This window comes from Lagenorhynchus albirostris, chromosome 2 (assembly GCF_949774975.1).
Source record: "Lagenorhynchus albirostris chromosome 2, mLagAlb1.1, whole genome shotgun sequence".
Taxonomy (NCBI): domain Eukaryota; kingdom Metazoa; phylum Chordata; class Mammalia; order Artiodactyla; family Delphinidae; genus Lagenorhynchus; species Lagenorhynchus albirostris.
The window spans coordinates 51377474-51393700 of record NC_083096.1 but is presented as its reverse complement, the minus strand read 5'-3'; the positions used below and the strand labels follow the sequence as shown (position 1 = coordinate 51393700).

The 16227-nt window shown below is 35.7% G+C and overlaps 1 protein-coding gene across 4 annotated transcripts in view; it reads left to right on the top strand.

The window, feature by feature from the left end:
* The window catches only part of RASAL2 (RAS protein activator like 2), a 379074-nt gene that overhangs the window by 197214 nt on the left and 165633 nt on the right, over positions 1–16227 (top strand). For all 4 annotated transcript variants that reach the window (XM_060132692.1, XM_060132664.1, XM_060132683.1 and 1 more), the window contains exon 3: positions 4367–4493. In XM_060132692.1, coding sequence (XP_059988675.1) covers positions 4367–4493 — 127 coding nt within the window. The remainder of the gene's footprint in view (positions 1–4366; positions 4494–16227) is intronic.

Genomic DNA, 16227 nt, shown 5'->3' with positions numbered 1-16227 from the left:
GTGGTGCTGGGAAAACTGAACAGCTACATGTAAAAGAATGAAATTAGAACACTCCCTCACACCATACACAAAAATAAACTCAGAATGGGTTACAGACCTAAATGTAACAGTGGACACTATAAAACTCTTAGAGGAAAACATAGGAAGAACACTCTTTGACATAAATCACAGCAAGATCTTTTTTGATCCACATCCTAGAGTAATGGAAATAAAAACAAAAATAAACAAATGGGACCTAATGAAACTTCAAAGCTTTTGCAAAGCAAAGGAAACTACAAACAAGACGAAAAGACAACCCTCAGAATGGGAGAAAATATTTGCAAACAAATCAGCGGACAAAGGATGAATCTCCAAAACATATAAACAGCTCATGCAGCTCAATATTAAAAAAACAAACAACCCACTCCAAAAATGGGCAGAAGACCTAAATAGACATTTCCCCAAAGAAGACATACAGATGGCCAAGAAGCACATGAAAAGCTGCTCAACATCACTAATTATTAGAGAAATGCAAATCAAAACTACAATGAGGTATCACCTCACACCAGTTAGAATGGGCATCATCAGAAAATCTACAATCAACAAAGGCTGGAGAGGGTGTGGAGAAAAGGGAACCCTCTTGCACTGTTAGTGGGAATGTAAATTGATACAGCTACTATGGAGAACAGTACAGAGGTTCCTTAAAAGACTAAAAATAGAATTATCATATGACCCAGCAATCCCCCTACTGGGCATATATCCAGAGAAAAGCATAATTCAAAAAGACACATGCAACCCAATGTTCATTGCAGCACTATTTACAATAGCCAGTTCATGGAAGCAACCTAAATGCCCATCGACAGACAAATGGATAAAGAAGATGTGGTACATATATACAATGGAATATTACTCAGCCTTAAAAAGGAACGATGTTGGGTCATTTGTAGAGACATGGATGGATCTAGAGACTGTTATACAGAGTGAAGTAAGTTAGAAAGAGAAAAACAAATATTGTATATTAATGCATATATGTAGAAGCTAGAAAAGTCATACAGATGAACTGGTTTGCAGGGCAGAAGTAGAGACACAGATGTAGAGAACAAGCGTATGGACACCAGGAGGGGAAAGTGGCAGGGGGTTGGTGGTGGTGTGATGAATTGGGAGATTGGGATTGACATATATACATTAATATGTATAACATGGATAACTAATAAGAAACTGCTGTATAAAAAAATAAAATGCAAAAATTCAAAAAAAATTATATATACCAGCTATTTTCAGGCATTGGACAATAGGCAGCCAAAGACAGTGATGGTCACCATTCTCCCTGAAGAAAAAGAAGGCTCAGAAGAAGTATCATACAAGGCAAAAAGGTTTAAGAAAAAAAAAGAAAAAGAAAAATTTCTCTCATTACCGAACCTGAAAGATATACAATTTTTAGACTAATTTAGTGTAAACAAGTGAATGTGAAGTAGTAAACTAAATTAGGACAAGCAGAATGGACAGAATCATTTTTCTAAAATTGTCTTTTCTAAAACTGATTTTCTTTGGCTGTATACTAAGATTTGTAAACTCCAGCTTAGTTCATTTGAAGATACTTGAAATATTATACTAACTTTTAAGAAACAGGTCAGTGTCTTTAAAAGAATTATTTATGTAAGAAACAGTCAGTGGTGGTGTAAAAGCAAATGATTCTTAAGAAACACACGTTTAGAATAAAAGTAAATACTATTCTCCCTTATATTCTGAGTCAGAGATAAAATGCCCTCAACTTTAAGAGTGATACTGTGAATAAAACTGTTCATCATATTTTAAGTTTCAACAGTGGGAAATGAAGAGTCTACATTGAAACTTTGAGAATATAATTGTGAGTGAAGTTTAGGCCCAAATAAGAAGTTTGATATATTTTATTTATTCTCTTCTTAGATATGATAGAGACAAAGTATAATGATAATAGAAACCATTTCTTTATTTTTCCTGGATATGGCCTTTATAAATTTCCACAGATGAGATTGTAGCTCATTCCCTCCTAAAATGTCAAAAATAGCTCCTCTTTTCTCTATGGCTTAGGCCTTCATTATTTCAGGAATAGGAATTTTGGGGGAACTATTACAAAAATAGTTATGTTTATTTATGTTCATTGTTTGTTCAAAGATCCAGACTACTTTTTTTTTTTTTCCAAATTTACCTCCCTTCTTTCCTAAGGCAGGTAGAGGATACATTTTTACCTTTCTTAACTAGGAGGGAGTTATTTAACCTCTTGGTGCTACTCTTTTAATTATTTATGTAGAGATCATTTCCATCCTGAAAGGGGTGGATGACTTAGATTACTGTTCTTAAAGTTTTATATTACAGAGAACTTTTAGAAGACTTATTAGCTTTACTGATGCTATTATTTGATATTCCCTTATTTTTTAGAATTTTACCTTTCTTAATTCCACCATTTGGTTTCTCAGTGTGCAAGCAGTAACAGTAGTTATGGTCATGAGGAAATGAGGAAAGAGTATGAGAATTTTCAGTCCTTATGAAGACATTAGAATTTTGCTCTTCAAATTCTCAGTAGCACAGAGAAAACTTCCCTTGGTATCATCCCCTTGACCCCACCCAGTCTTAGGAGTTGGATTACTGAGGCAAAGCAGAAAGCATGTACATTTAAGCCCGTATCTATTCCAGTTTTGCTGTATCAATTGATATGCCCATAGTAATCATCTGGAGAGATAAATTATTCCTCATCTGTAAAAAGGGGATAATAATAATGGCTTCCTCATAATGTCACACATGTAAATTCCTTAGCCTTGCACATACTAAGAATTTAATGCTAGTCATTATTATTGAAATTTGTTAAAATTGCCTGTATTGGAGGCATAAGAATTAGAGACTATGATTAATTGTTACCGAATTGGTTGCCTGGACCCGCACCAGGGTCCTAGCCTAGGCCGAGGGGTCTCAGCCGGAGAGGTTCTTTTTCCACTCAGATTCACACAGCCAATAAGGAAACTGGCCAAAGAATGGAAGAGTGTGGGAATTTAGTTCGCAAATCAACTTCTCAACCTGATTAGGGCTGAGACACCATATATATAGAAGGGTCCAGGTAAAAGGGAAAGAATTGAGTAAAGAGAAGGAGTATTCATAAGATATCTGAGAACAAGGCTGTGGTTTGGACCCAGAACTGAGGCAACACCCCTTTTCAGTCCTTGTATGGACTTTTCCCGTTGTCATGGCAATTGTCAACTGTCATGGTGCTCATGGTTGTGTCATTTAGCATGCTAATGTATTACAGTGAACGTACAGTGAGGCTCAAGTCCACTGGAGATCAGGTTTTCTGCCATCTTGGGCCTAGCTGGCTCTAACCAGTTCTTGTTTTTCTGTTTGCAGCTTCCTCCTTTTGTAATTGAGCATGAAACTCAGATAAGGGTAGTTAGTTTCCATTGGAGGGAGGGGAGGAGGTATGATTCCCGGGCAACTGCCTTGATAACATAATTCTTGACATATTTTGCCAAACTATTTCAGATGTTACAAATACTATTCTTGATTCTGATAAAGGTTACTAATAAAATCTCATTGTGAAAAGTCTTTGCCCTCTACCCCCAAAGTAAGATGACTTGGTCTTTTAGAATTACCGAAATCGAAAAGAAAAAAAAAAAAGCAACTTAGAGCCATCCCATTACTCTACAGCGATAACCAGTGTGTAAATTGTAAAATATTTAATGGACTTAGAGATCTTTTGTACCATACATAGTTCTTATTCCACATGTACAAACAGAAAAAAAAGTTATGCCAGAAAAACTATTTTTTAGGATTTCAAAAACTAATCTCACTTGTGGAATAAAATATGCCATTTTATGTATCAATTACTATCTATACACTAAAAACATGTATAGGTAGTATAGTATTTCATTAACTATCTCTAAGTGCTTACTTTTAAAATTGGAGAAAATTTGGTTGATTTTACTCCTTTTATCTAACAAAACCTTCTTTTAAGAGAATTTTGGAGTGAAGTCTTTCTGGTCAACTTTTATTTCCATTTACCTACGATTGGGCAGGAATGGGACTTGTGAACCAGTTTCTGATGTAAAGGAATCTTCTTTGTGTGGATGTTTTGTTTTCTGAGCTCCCTAAGCAGGTACACAACTGGATGTGATTTGTGCATACTTCATGTAAGTTAATTTGCATACTCACCTTTCCTGATCTTTCAGTTTTCTTTTTAAAGAAAAGATTCCTGAATAAAGGGTTGGTAATAACTTTAGCCTTTGTGCATACATTATTTCTACATTTCTTCTGTTTTGCTCTGATGATTACACACTCCTACCTTCATCAACTAAAAACGTTATTCAATCACAAGGTAGTTATGGCACTATTAAGTTTCATCTCTTTCTTGGTTTACTAGATACCTGTGGAGGGAGGACAGGATCAGCAGACAGATTCCACCAAAGGGCGATGCCTGAGGAGAACTGTCAGTGTCCCTTCCGAGGGTCAGTTTCCTGAGTACCCACCAGAGGGCGCCGCTAAACTGGGTAAGCTAATGTAAAAGGAAAGAAATTCCTAGTTTTTATCCGGTAATTTATGGACTTGTTATTGAGTGTTACAATAAAACAAAACATCCTTCATTTACTGTTAAGTAAGTACTTTAAAATATAGTATGTTAACCAAGAATTAGAGGTCATTAGAAAGTTTTATTCTTTATAACCAAGTGGCAGCAAAGTTATTTTGCAGAGAGAAAATTTATCTGAGTGCTAGTTGGTTGCTGTAAACTCCTGGGCAAGCCGGATGATATGTTGTTTCTGATTTTACTGCTTGGCTTTAAATTTTAAAAGAACATTAAGTGATCTTATTGAGGCACTGAGATTCACCGGGGAGCCAGTTTTGGTTGGAAACTTAGTATTAAATGGTTTGTGCCCTGTTCACACAGTTCCTGGTGTTGTCTTGTATAATGTAATGTCAGATTAGGCTAGTTTAGCTGAGCTAATTTTATATGGCCCATGTAAGTTATATTCAGGACTGTGGTTGGAGTGGGTGACAGAAGGGATACATCAGAAAACCCCACTTGAGTTGTTATATACTAAAGGAATTAATGTCAGTATCAAAGCTGCTGTTTCCCTGTTTCCTACCAAATGATTCTGTTTGGTGTTTTGCATGCTTACCAATCGATATTTAAATAATTAGACCAGTCAGGTAATTTTAAGTGAACATAATTAAGATTAAGTAAAATAATGAAAGAATTTGAAAAGTAGGAGTTGCTCTGGTGTTTTGCATTGTGGTATTATTCCTTGCTTAATGGACCTTGACATTTAGTCATAGACATTTAGTAGGTAGATAAAACGGATTCATTTATTGTCTCTATATTTGTTAGTATGGATAATTTTGTGATTTTGTTGTATTTTTGAAAATCAGGGTTTTGGTTTTTTTGTTTGTTTTTGCCTTTTCCTTCATTTCCTTTCATTTTCTAAATGGAGCTCAGGTTCTTAGTCAGAATTTGAATCCTTTAGTTTTCTTTTTATCCTGTAACATTTATTGCTTTTCTAGACATTAGTCAGGTTAGCAAACACTTTTCTCCAATGGGTCATACTTGGAAAAATCAAATATTCCTCTCATCCATTGTACTTCTTTAGCATGTGTTGAAACCAGTTTAGGTGTGGGCTTAAATTATATTGCAAACCTTCCTGGATGTAACCATTTTATAGCCTGTTTGTATTTCACATACAAGTTCTATGTGAATTGGACTAGCTCAGAGTCACCTTCTTTCAACTCCTTTGCTGTCATTATTTGTAATGTTAAGTTGATGACTCTCTTTGCCACTTCTCTAGGGTCCTTTGACTATTCACACTTTGATCCGCAAAAGTCAGCTGATTTTTGAGGAAGTGTAGTTGTAGTCTGAATAATTATTATGATCTTATAGGAGAGAAATACGTAGTAAATTGTTAAATGTCTCCAACATTCCAGGTACAGGTCCGAAAGACAAACTAAGACGAGCTCTTTGGCAAGCAGATCATAAAGGTTTTGTAGGTCATCGTAGGAGCTTTGGCTTTTACTCTGGGAGGTGGGGAGCCACTGACCTCTATATTGAGACTAGGGAAGCAAGAATGGGAGTTTAGAAACTAATTAGGGTGCTATTGCAATAATCTAGACAAGACATGGTAGAACTTGGGCCATAATGGTATTAGTGGAAGGGCTGAGAAGTGACCAGATTATATTTGAAGGTGGAGCCAACAAGCCAGTTCGCTGGTTGGATTGGATGTGGGAAGTGAGAAACAGAAGAGTGAAGAATTTAGGCTAGAGCAGCCGGAAGAATGAATTTATTTTTTAAAATAAGGAACACTGGGAGAAGCAAGTTTGAATGTGGGACTGACCAGGAGCTCAGTTTGGACATCTTAAGTTTGAGGATCTTATTAGATACACAGATAGAAGTAAGTGAGTCTGGAAATTAAGGGAGAAGTACAGACTGGAGATACAGATTCAGGCTTTTAGCAAATAGATGGCGTTTGAAGCCATGAGATTGAATGAGATCATCAAGGGAAGTGTATTTAGGTAGAAGAGAAAAGCTTAAGACTAAGCCCTGGAACATTTAGAGATTAGGAAGATGAGGACGCATTAGTAAAGGATGGACCAGAGAAAGAGAATGAAGATATAGAATTTTGTTTCCAAATAAGTAAGTCAAGTGTGTGGGGAAGCCCTTCTGTTTTTGCAGGGTTCTTTCCCTTTGCAAGCTCTGCATTCTCTTTGTTCCTCACCAGTAGAGGAACCCCAAGGAGGACAGATCAGTTTTTGCAGATGTAAAACCATGGCATACATTTTGATTTCAGGTGTGAGGCAGTCAGCTATGGAGAAATGCCCACTCATGAAAAACATGCACCTTTTATTCTACCTCAGAGAATTCATAAAAGAAAAGAGCCCTGTGAATATAAAGGATATGTGAAGAACCTTTGTTAGTGGCTGCCAATTTACCGTCCTTCAGAGATTTCAAGCTGGTGAAAAAACATGAATGTAAAAAGGATAGGAAGGCCTCTATTTCTGCCTCACACATTGTTCAACATGAGCAAATTCATAGTGATGGGAAACCTAATAAAGGTCAAGAACTTAGAAGAAAAAAGTGTGTGTGAAGAGGCAGAGTGGGGAGTGGTTAAGCCCAGAATGTACTTCTCACTCGCTAGTTCTCAGTCTCTTGCATTCAGCAGCTTACAGATTACCCAAAATACAAAAAATTTATATTTACCCTGGCATTTGACACAGATTTTGATACAGCAAATTCTTTTCCATTGAAAATGAGATGTTTTCTTAAGGCATATGAACATCTGGCCTGAAGCACCCATTTCCAAATTTAGAAAACCTAGAAAAAACTATTTTCCCCTGGTAACAATATCCAGATTTTAATTTATTCATTAAAAAAAGATCTGTCAAATTGAAACCATGCAAAAGCATGATTTACTGAATTTTCAAAAGGAAATTACTTCTTCAGATGGTAGGGTCTTTGCATACAAACAATACAGGGAGGTATATAAATTGACCACATGAACTAGAACGAGTAAATATTCATTTTCAATGTAAATATAACCTACATGAATTCAACTTTTTTTAAAAAGCCACTGGACACCTTTCAAGAACACTACTAAATAGAGGAAAAATGAAAGCTGAACAGTGGACAACATTTTTGTGACACATACATTTATAGAAGAAAATGTGTCTCTACTACTGCATGTTGTCTGCTGCCTGCCTGGGGGATAGCACAAAGGTGAATTGAGAACCTTGTCCAGTCTGGTTGTTGTGTTTCTTTGACATTCCAGTAAAGTTAATGCTTTGATGCCCAAATGGGCCAAGCAAAGTCAGAGCCTGAAGTGAGCAAGAACCTTGTTTGCAGGTGATGTCAGAAACGTGATCATAAAGCTGGTTTAATTAGAAAGTGCAAACACTCATAAGTGCATGCGTTCTCAATTCTCAAAAACATCGTTCAAATTGAACTGACACATTCAAAACCAAACATCTAGTAATTCAAGGCTGCAGAGATCTCCATGCCTCTATTTTATTACATTGAGATAAAATCTTAAAAGTATCCCATGATCTTACTTACAAAATCTCTGGATTTTTAAAAAACTGTGCCTATGATATCACATTTGTTTCATTATCATGGAGTCCTCAAAACCCAGAAATATCTGGTAAACGTACTTAAAATTATAATTTCACATAGTATGCTTTTGATACCTGTTAGCAAGCATAGGAAAAAAATACTAGAAGTCTTTTGGAGTCAGAGGCAGCTGTGCAAAATTTTCATGTTTATGTAAATGAAGAAGTCAAACAGAAATCTAAAATAACACCACCAAAAAAAAGGGAAACTAAACTGGAAAAACTTTGAGGAAAAACCAGTCTTGCACCTATGTTTTCCTAAGTTTATTGACCCAAGTGATGTAAATTTGAGGAAATTTTTAAAAAAAGGAATATTAAAAAGCAGCATATACTAAGACGTTTATAAAATTATTGAAAAGGATAACTCATTTAGTCAAAATTATTAGAGGATATTGATTACTCAAATCTAGCTTTAACCCTGACCGTCTCTGTTAAATTAGGCTGAGGTCTAACTTTATGTGTAAACTAATGACTCTTTTTATTCCCAAGACGTTCACTATTAGGAGGATTGAAGTATTTTCAAGATGCTAGAATCTTTTATAAAAATACAGGGTGGTAATGATAATATTGAAAGAAAGGGAAATGAGAGTAATGAAGATTTAATATTACAAGAAACATATCCTTCTATTTTTCAAATAATAGAATTTTATTTTTTCACATTAATTTTATTTTTTTAAATTTTTATTTTGTATTGGTACATGTTTGATTAATAATGTGTTAGTTTCAGGTGTACAGCAAAGTGATTCAGTTATACATATACATGTATCTATTCTTTTTCAAATTCTTTTCCCATTTAGGTTATTGTAGAATATTGAGTCATGTTCTGTGTGCTATACAGTAGGTCCATGTTGGTTATCTGTTTTAAATATAGCAGTGTGTACCTGTCAATCCCAAACTCCCAATCTATCCTCACCACCCACCTTTCCCCACCGGTAACCATAAGTTCGTCCTGTAAGTCTGTGAGTTGGTTTCTGTTTTGTAAATAAGTTCATTAAATAATAGAATTTTAAATGGTGATAAATAATGACTGTGTATAGTAGCACTCAATATTTAAATTGACTATTAAATTTATATATATAAAAGTATATGTGATTATATATCCTTCGCTGTGTAAAAAGCTTTTTAGTTTGATGTAGTTCCATTTCTTTATTTTTGCTTTTGTTTCCTTCGCCTAAAGAGACAGATCCAACAACTGCTAAGAACAATGTTAAAAAGCATACTGCCTATGTTTTCTTTTAGCAGTTTCATGGTCTTAGGTCTTACATGTAGGTCTTTGATCCATTTTGAGTTTATTTTTGCATATGGTGTGAGAAAGTAGGCCAGTTTGAATCTTTTGCATGTGGCTGTTCAGTTTTCCCAACACCATTTATTGAAGAGGCTATCTTTTCCCTATTATATATTTTTGCCTCCTCTGTCATTGATTAAGTGACCATATAAGCATGGGTTTATTTCTCTTACATTGATCTATGTGTCTTTTTTTGTGCCAGTCCTATACTGTTTTGATTGCTGTAGCTTGTAGTATAGTTTGAAATCAGGGAACGTGATACCTCCAGCTTTGTTCTTTCTCAATATTGTTTTTGCTATTTGAGGTCTTTGTTTTCATACAAATTTTTGGATATTTTGTTCTATTTCTGTGAAAAATGTCATTGGTATTTTGATAGGGATTGCATTGAATCTATAGATTGTTTTGGATAATATGGTCATTTAAAAAATATTAATTCTTCCCATCTGTGATCACGGTATATCTTTTCATTTGTCCATGTTGTCTTTAATTTCTTTCAGCATTATCTTATAGTTTTCTGACTACAAGTCTTTTAATCCTTAGATTAATTCCTAGGTATTTTATTCTTTTTGATACATTGTAAATGGGATAGTTTTCTTAATGTCTCTTTCTGATAGTTCATTATTAATGTATAGAAATGCATCATATTTCTTATGTTAATTTTGTAGTCTGCAACTTTACCAAATTTATTTATTAGTTCTAATAGTTTTTTCTGGTGGCATCTTTAGGATTTTCTATATATAATATCATGCCATCTACAAGCAGTGACTGTTTTACTTCTTCCTTTCCAATTTGGATTCCTTTCATTTCTTTTTTTCTTGCCTGCTGTGGCTGGGACTTCAAGTACTGTGTTGAATAAAAGTGGACCGAGTGGGCATCCTTGTCTTGTTCCTGATCTTAGAGGAAATGCTTTCAGCTTTTCACTATCTCATATGATATTGGTTCTGGGTTTGTCATATATGGCCTTTATTATGTTGAGGTATGTTCCCTTTATACCCACTATGTTGAGAGTTTCTATCATAAATGGATGTTGAATTTTGTTGGAGCTTTTTCCTGCGTCTGTTGAAATGATTGTATACTTTTTATTTTGAGTTTGTTAATGTGGTGTATCACATTGATTGACATGCAGGTATTGAACTATCCTTGCTTCTCTGGGATAAATCCCACTTCATCGTGGCATATAATCCTTTTATTGTATTGTTGAATTTGGTTTGCTAATATTTGCCGAGGATTTTTGCATGTTATACTCATCAGTGATCTTGTCCTGTAATCTTTTTTTTTTCTTTTTTTTTGTTCGTGTCTATCTGATTTTGTTATCAGGGCAATGGTAGCCTTGTAGAATGTGTTCAGAAGCATTCCTTTCTCTTCAATTTTTGGGAATAGTTTAAGAAAGGTGTTAACTCTAAATGTTTGGTAGAATTCACTTGTGAAGCCCTCTGGCCCTGGACATTTGTTTGTTGGTAGTTTTTAAAAAATTACGGATTCAGTTTCCTTCCTGGTAATCAGTATGTTCATATTTTCTGTTTCTTCCTGATTCATTCTTGGGAGATTGTACATTTCTAGGAATTTGTTCATTTCTTCTAGGTTGTCCATTTCATCGTCATATAATTGTTCATAGTAATCTCATGGTCTTTTGTATTTCTGTGTGGTCAATCATAACTTCTTTAATTGCTAATTTCATCTGTTTGGTACCTCTCTTTTCATTCATATTCTTTATGAGTGTGGCTAAAGGTTTATCAATTTTTGTTTATTTTTTCCAAGGACCTTCTCTTAGTTTCACTGATCTTTTCTTTCTTTTTTTTTTAGTCTCCTTGTATTTCTATTCTGATCTTTACGATTTCTTTCTTTCTCCAGTCTTTGGGTTTTTCTTGTTCTTTATTTTTTCCTAGTTGTTTTAAGTGTAAGGCTAGATTATTTATTTGAGATTTTTCTTGTTTCTTGAGGTAGGCTTTTATCACTGTAAACTTCCCTCTTAGAACTGCTTCTGCTGCATCCCGTAGATTTTGGATCATTGTGTTTTCATTTTCATTTGTCTCCAGGTATTTTTTGACTCTGATTTCTTCAGTGATCCATTGATTGTTTAGTAACATATTGCTTAGCCTCCATATGTTTGTGTTTTTTGCAGTTTTTTTCTTGTGGTTGATTACTAGTCTCATACTGTTGTGTTTGGAAAACCTGCTTGATATGATTTCAGTCTTCTTAAATATAAAATATCTTAAATATATTTGTTTGTGGCCTAGGATGTGATCTATCTCAGAGAATGTTTCATGTGCACTTGAAAGGAGTGTGTATTCTGCTGCTTTTGGATGGACTATTCTATGTATGTATCTATTACATTCAAATAGTTAATGTGTTATTTAAGGCCAGTGTTTCCTTATTGATTATCTGTCTGGATGATTTATCCACTGAGGTATGGGGTATTAAAGTCTCCTACTATGATTGTCTTACTGTCATTTTTCCCTTTAATGTTTGCTAATATTTGCTTTATGTATTTAGGTACTCCTGTGTTGGATGCATATGTATTTACAAGTGTTACGTCTTCTTGTTGGATTAATCCCTTTATCTTTATGTAATGTCTTCTTTGTCTCTTGTTACAGTCTTTGTCTTAAAGTGTAGTTTTTCTGTAAGTATTGCTACCCTGGCTTTCTTCTCATAGAATTTAGTGTTTTGTTTGGATTCCTTTCTCTCCTTTTGGTGTGTATCTATTATATATTTTTGGTTTGTAGTTACCATGAAGTTCATATGTAACAACCTGTCTATATGTGATTATTTTAAGTTGATGGTCTCTCTTTTTTTTTATTTTTTTATTATGAGAATTTTCAGACACAAAGTTGAATAGTGCAATACACATCCATGTGCCCATTACAGAACTTCATCAATTGTCATCATTTTGCTAAACTTGCAGAAACAAGTGTTAATTATAATCAGAGATAAAACAGGATTCAAACTTTGTGCAAAAGAGTAAAATATAATTTTTTACCAACAGTCAAATGGTGAAGGTGGGCAAAATCATCGCATGGTGCAACATGGTAAAGTAAATAGAGGGTTAAGGTCCTTAACAGAAGGATGCATCTTGCATAAAAGGAGGTGGGACATATTTTATAGCCCCCTGTTCATGCTGCAGGAAGATTAAGTTGATGATCTCTTAAGTTCAAACACATTTTAACCACCCTACATTTAATACTACCGCCAGACATTTAATGTTTGTGACATCATATTTTACATCTTTTGTTTTGTCTATCCCTTAACTACTTATTGTAGATATAGATGATTTTACTACTTTGGTCTTGTAACCTTCCTACCAACTTTGTAAGTGGTTGATTTACTACCTTTACTGTATGTTTGCCTTTACAAATGAGATTTTTCCTTTTGTAATTTTCGTATTTCTAATTGTCATCTTTTCTTTTCCCCTTAGTAAAGTCTTTGAAACATTTTTTGTAAGGCCAGTTTAATGATGATGAACTCTTTTGGCTTTTTCTTTTTTGTAAAACTCTTTATCTCTCCTTTAAATCTGAATGATAACCTTGCCAAGTAGAGGATTCTTAGTTGTAGGGTTTTTTTTCCATCACTTTGAATATATCATGCCACTCCCTTCTGGCCTGCAAAGTTCTTGCTGAAAAGTCAGTCTAATGCAGGGGTCCCCAATCCCCAGGCCGCGGACCGATACCGGTCCTGGCCTGTTAGGAACCGGGCTGCCAGCAGAAGGTGAGCGGTGGGTGAGCAAGCGAAGCTTCATCTGCTGCTCCCCATGGCTCCCCATCACTCACATTACCACCTGAACCATGCCCTGCATTGCTCACATTACCACCTGAACTACCACCCCCCAATCCATGCAAAAATTGTCTTCCACAGAACCAGTCCCTAGTGCCAAAAAGATTGGGGACCACTGGTCTAGTGGTTGTTCCTTTGTACATAACTAGTTGCTTTTCTCTTGCTGCTTTTAAAATTCTCTTTTTACCTTTAATTTTTGCCCTTTTAATTATAATGTGTCTTGTTGTAGATCTCTGGGTTCATTTGTTTGGGACTCTCTGTGCTTCCTGGGCTTGGATATTTGTTTCCTTTCCCAGGTTAGGGAAGTTTTCAGCTATTATTTCCTCAAATAGGTTCTCTGTCTCCCTCTCTTTCTTCTCCTTTTGGTACCCCTATAATGTGAATGTTAGTATGCTTAATGTTGTCTCAGAGGTATCTTAAAAACTATCCTTATTTTTTTTTATTCTTTTTTGTTCAGCTTGGGTAATTTCCAGTACTCTGTCGTTCAGTTCACTGAGCTGTTCCTCTGTATCATCTAATCTACTTTAGATTCCTTCTAGTGTATTTTTTATTTCAGTTATTGTAGTCTTCAGCTCTGTTTGGTTCTTCTTTGTATCTTCTAACTCTTTGTTAAACACTTCACTGTGTTCATCCATTCTTCTCCCAAGTTCATTGAGCATGTTTATGATCATTACCTTGAACTCTTTATTGGTTAGATCACTTATGTCTTCTTTGGTTAGTTTTTCTTCTGGGATTTTTGTCTTGTTCCTTTGTTTGGAACATCTTTTGTCTCCTTGTTTTGCCTAATTCTCTTTCTCTGTATTAGGTAGGTCAGTTACATTTCCCAATTTTGGGTAAGTGGCCTTATGTAGGAGACATCCTATGAGGCCCAACGGGACACTCCCCTCTGGTCACCAGAGCTATGTACTCTAGGGGTGTCCCCTGTGTGGGCTCCATGGGCCCTTCTGTTGTGTTGGAGCTGACAGCGATGGGTGGGTTGATAGGTAGGGCTGGCTCTTAGCCCAGAAGGCTGCCAGGCCCTGCCTCATTCAGTGGCTCCCAGCCTGTTGGTCCTAAAGCCATTTTTTAAATTTCACTCTTATGAGCTAGATTTAGATTAACAGCTAAACCATTTCTTAAATGAGGAAATCGGTTCTAAGTCAAGGTATCAGACCACAGTCTCTTATAAGTTATAAGAGGATGTTTAGATTCCTGATTTGCTCTTTTATCTTCCTCCCCACCCTCATCATGGAATAGTACAGATTAGTTCAGTTTTGTGAAAGGTGATTCCAAGGCAGTGCTGCCCATCTGGTGGTGCAAATTATGTGTTGCCCAGCAACTAGGGGTACATGTCATCTAATTCTCATTGTTGATTTGTCCTTATTTTTTTAAATGTCCGGCAGATGGCAGTAGGGTGTCTTAAATAAAAAATTCCTTTTCTGATTCAGTTAAGTCATTTGTATAGGCTACTGTCAGGGTTGCTGTAAATCCAGAAGACATAGGGAAGGAGAAATCATGAAGGAAGTCAGTGTTTAACTGTGGACTAGCTACTTGCTAAGTTTAGAAACTGTATCATATCTTAATATTTAAGTTAGTCTAACAGACTTTTTTTTTAACTTAAATAAAATACATTCTGTTCTTCAACTTTGACTGTATACTTTTATAACAATCTGGAACGTCAGGCTAGAATTTTCAAATTTGGTCCCATGTCATGAGAGACCCTACAAACAGGCATGTGGACATCCTGGCTGATACATTCAAGCTCTGTTGGGGTTGGTGCTACCAACCAAGTAGAGCCCTCTAAAATGTGATGCCCAGGTGAGGGGCCTCTCTCGACCAGTCTTAAGGCAATATTAACCTTAGTAAACCACTATGGTAGTTGGAGAATTGGGTGGGAATAGTAATGAGTGGCATCAGGAATGGTTTTTGATTCAGCCTGGACTTCTGAAGAGAAAAATGGTGGATTGAACATAAGCATATAATTTGTATTCCTCGCAGAAACCCCACTACAACTATAGTAAAGGGATATTCTTTTAAAGACATGATCCTTCAAGGATAAGGAGAATGGCAAAGAAGAAAACAACCACAAAAAACAATAATACATAATAATAAATTGAAAGCTGGAAAGCAAATGGAGTGTGGTAAATGTCCTAGCTGACCTGAGAAAGCCAAATCTTAATCTAGCAACGAAGAAAGCCAAGAACCAACCAGATTTTTACCGCAGAATCTTCAAATAGCTCAGGAATCGATGGCAGCAGGAACACATAGTAGTAGATCCCTCAGTCTTCTCCTCTCCCCCAGACCACTGAATCGTTGCTCTTCCTGCCCCTATCTCTACCCTAATGGAAGGCTGTAGGTTAATTCTGTGGGGGAGAAAACTCAAGGGTCTCTGGACTGGGTTACACCAGGCAAAGTTGAGAGCACAGAGCACTTTACCAAATACGAGGGAATAAAATGAACACCTGCATACTGAATGATGAGACCCCTCCACCTGTCTCCCTCACTTGCCTTTTACCCTCCAGGCAGGAGATCAGTGCCATGGGGATATTTAACCAGCCCAAGAGGAAAGACCTAAGGACACTGACATTCCCAAAGCTAGTAGTCATCAGAGGGAAAGCCTCTAGCTTGAAAGAAAAAATCCAAAACAAATAAAAACAAAAGGAAAAAGAAACTTGGAGGAACAGAGGTATGCAGGGAATAGAAAACTTAAAAAAAAAATTATGATTATCTTCAGAGAGAGAAAATATTACATATGTGAGACAAGAACTGAATGTTACACAAAGCCAAAATGCTGCTGTGTATTAAAAAAATTTTAACAGAAATAAAACTCAATAGAAGTGTTGGAAGATGACAATGAGGAAATATCCCAGGAAGTAGAGGAAAAAAAAGATAAAATAATTAGAGTATCAGTTTAGGAAGTCAAAACAATGAGTTCCAGAAAAAGAAAAACAAGGGGAGGAAATCACTAGCAAAATAATTTAAGAAAATTCCCACAACTGAAGGATATGAGGTTCCAGATTGAAAGGAATTACTAAGTGCCTATGACAAGGCACATTTTCGGGAAATTTCAATTTGTCTCTGATGACAAAGAGGCCATTTTA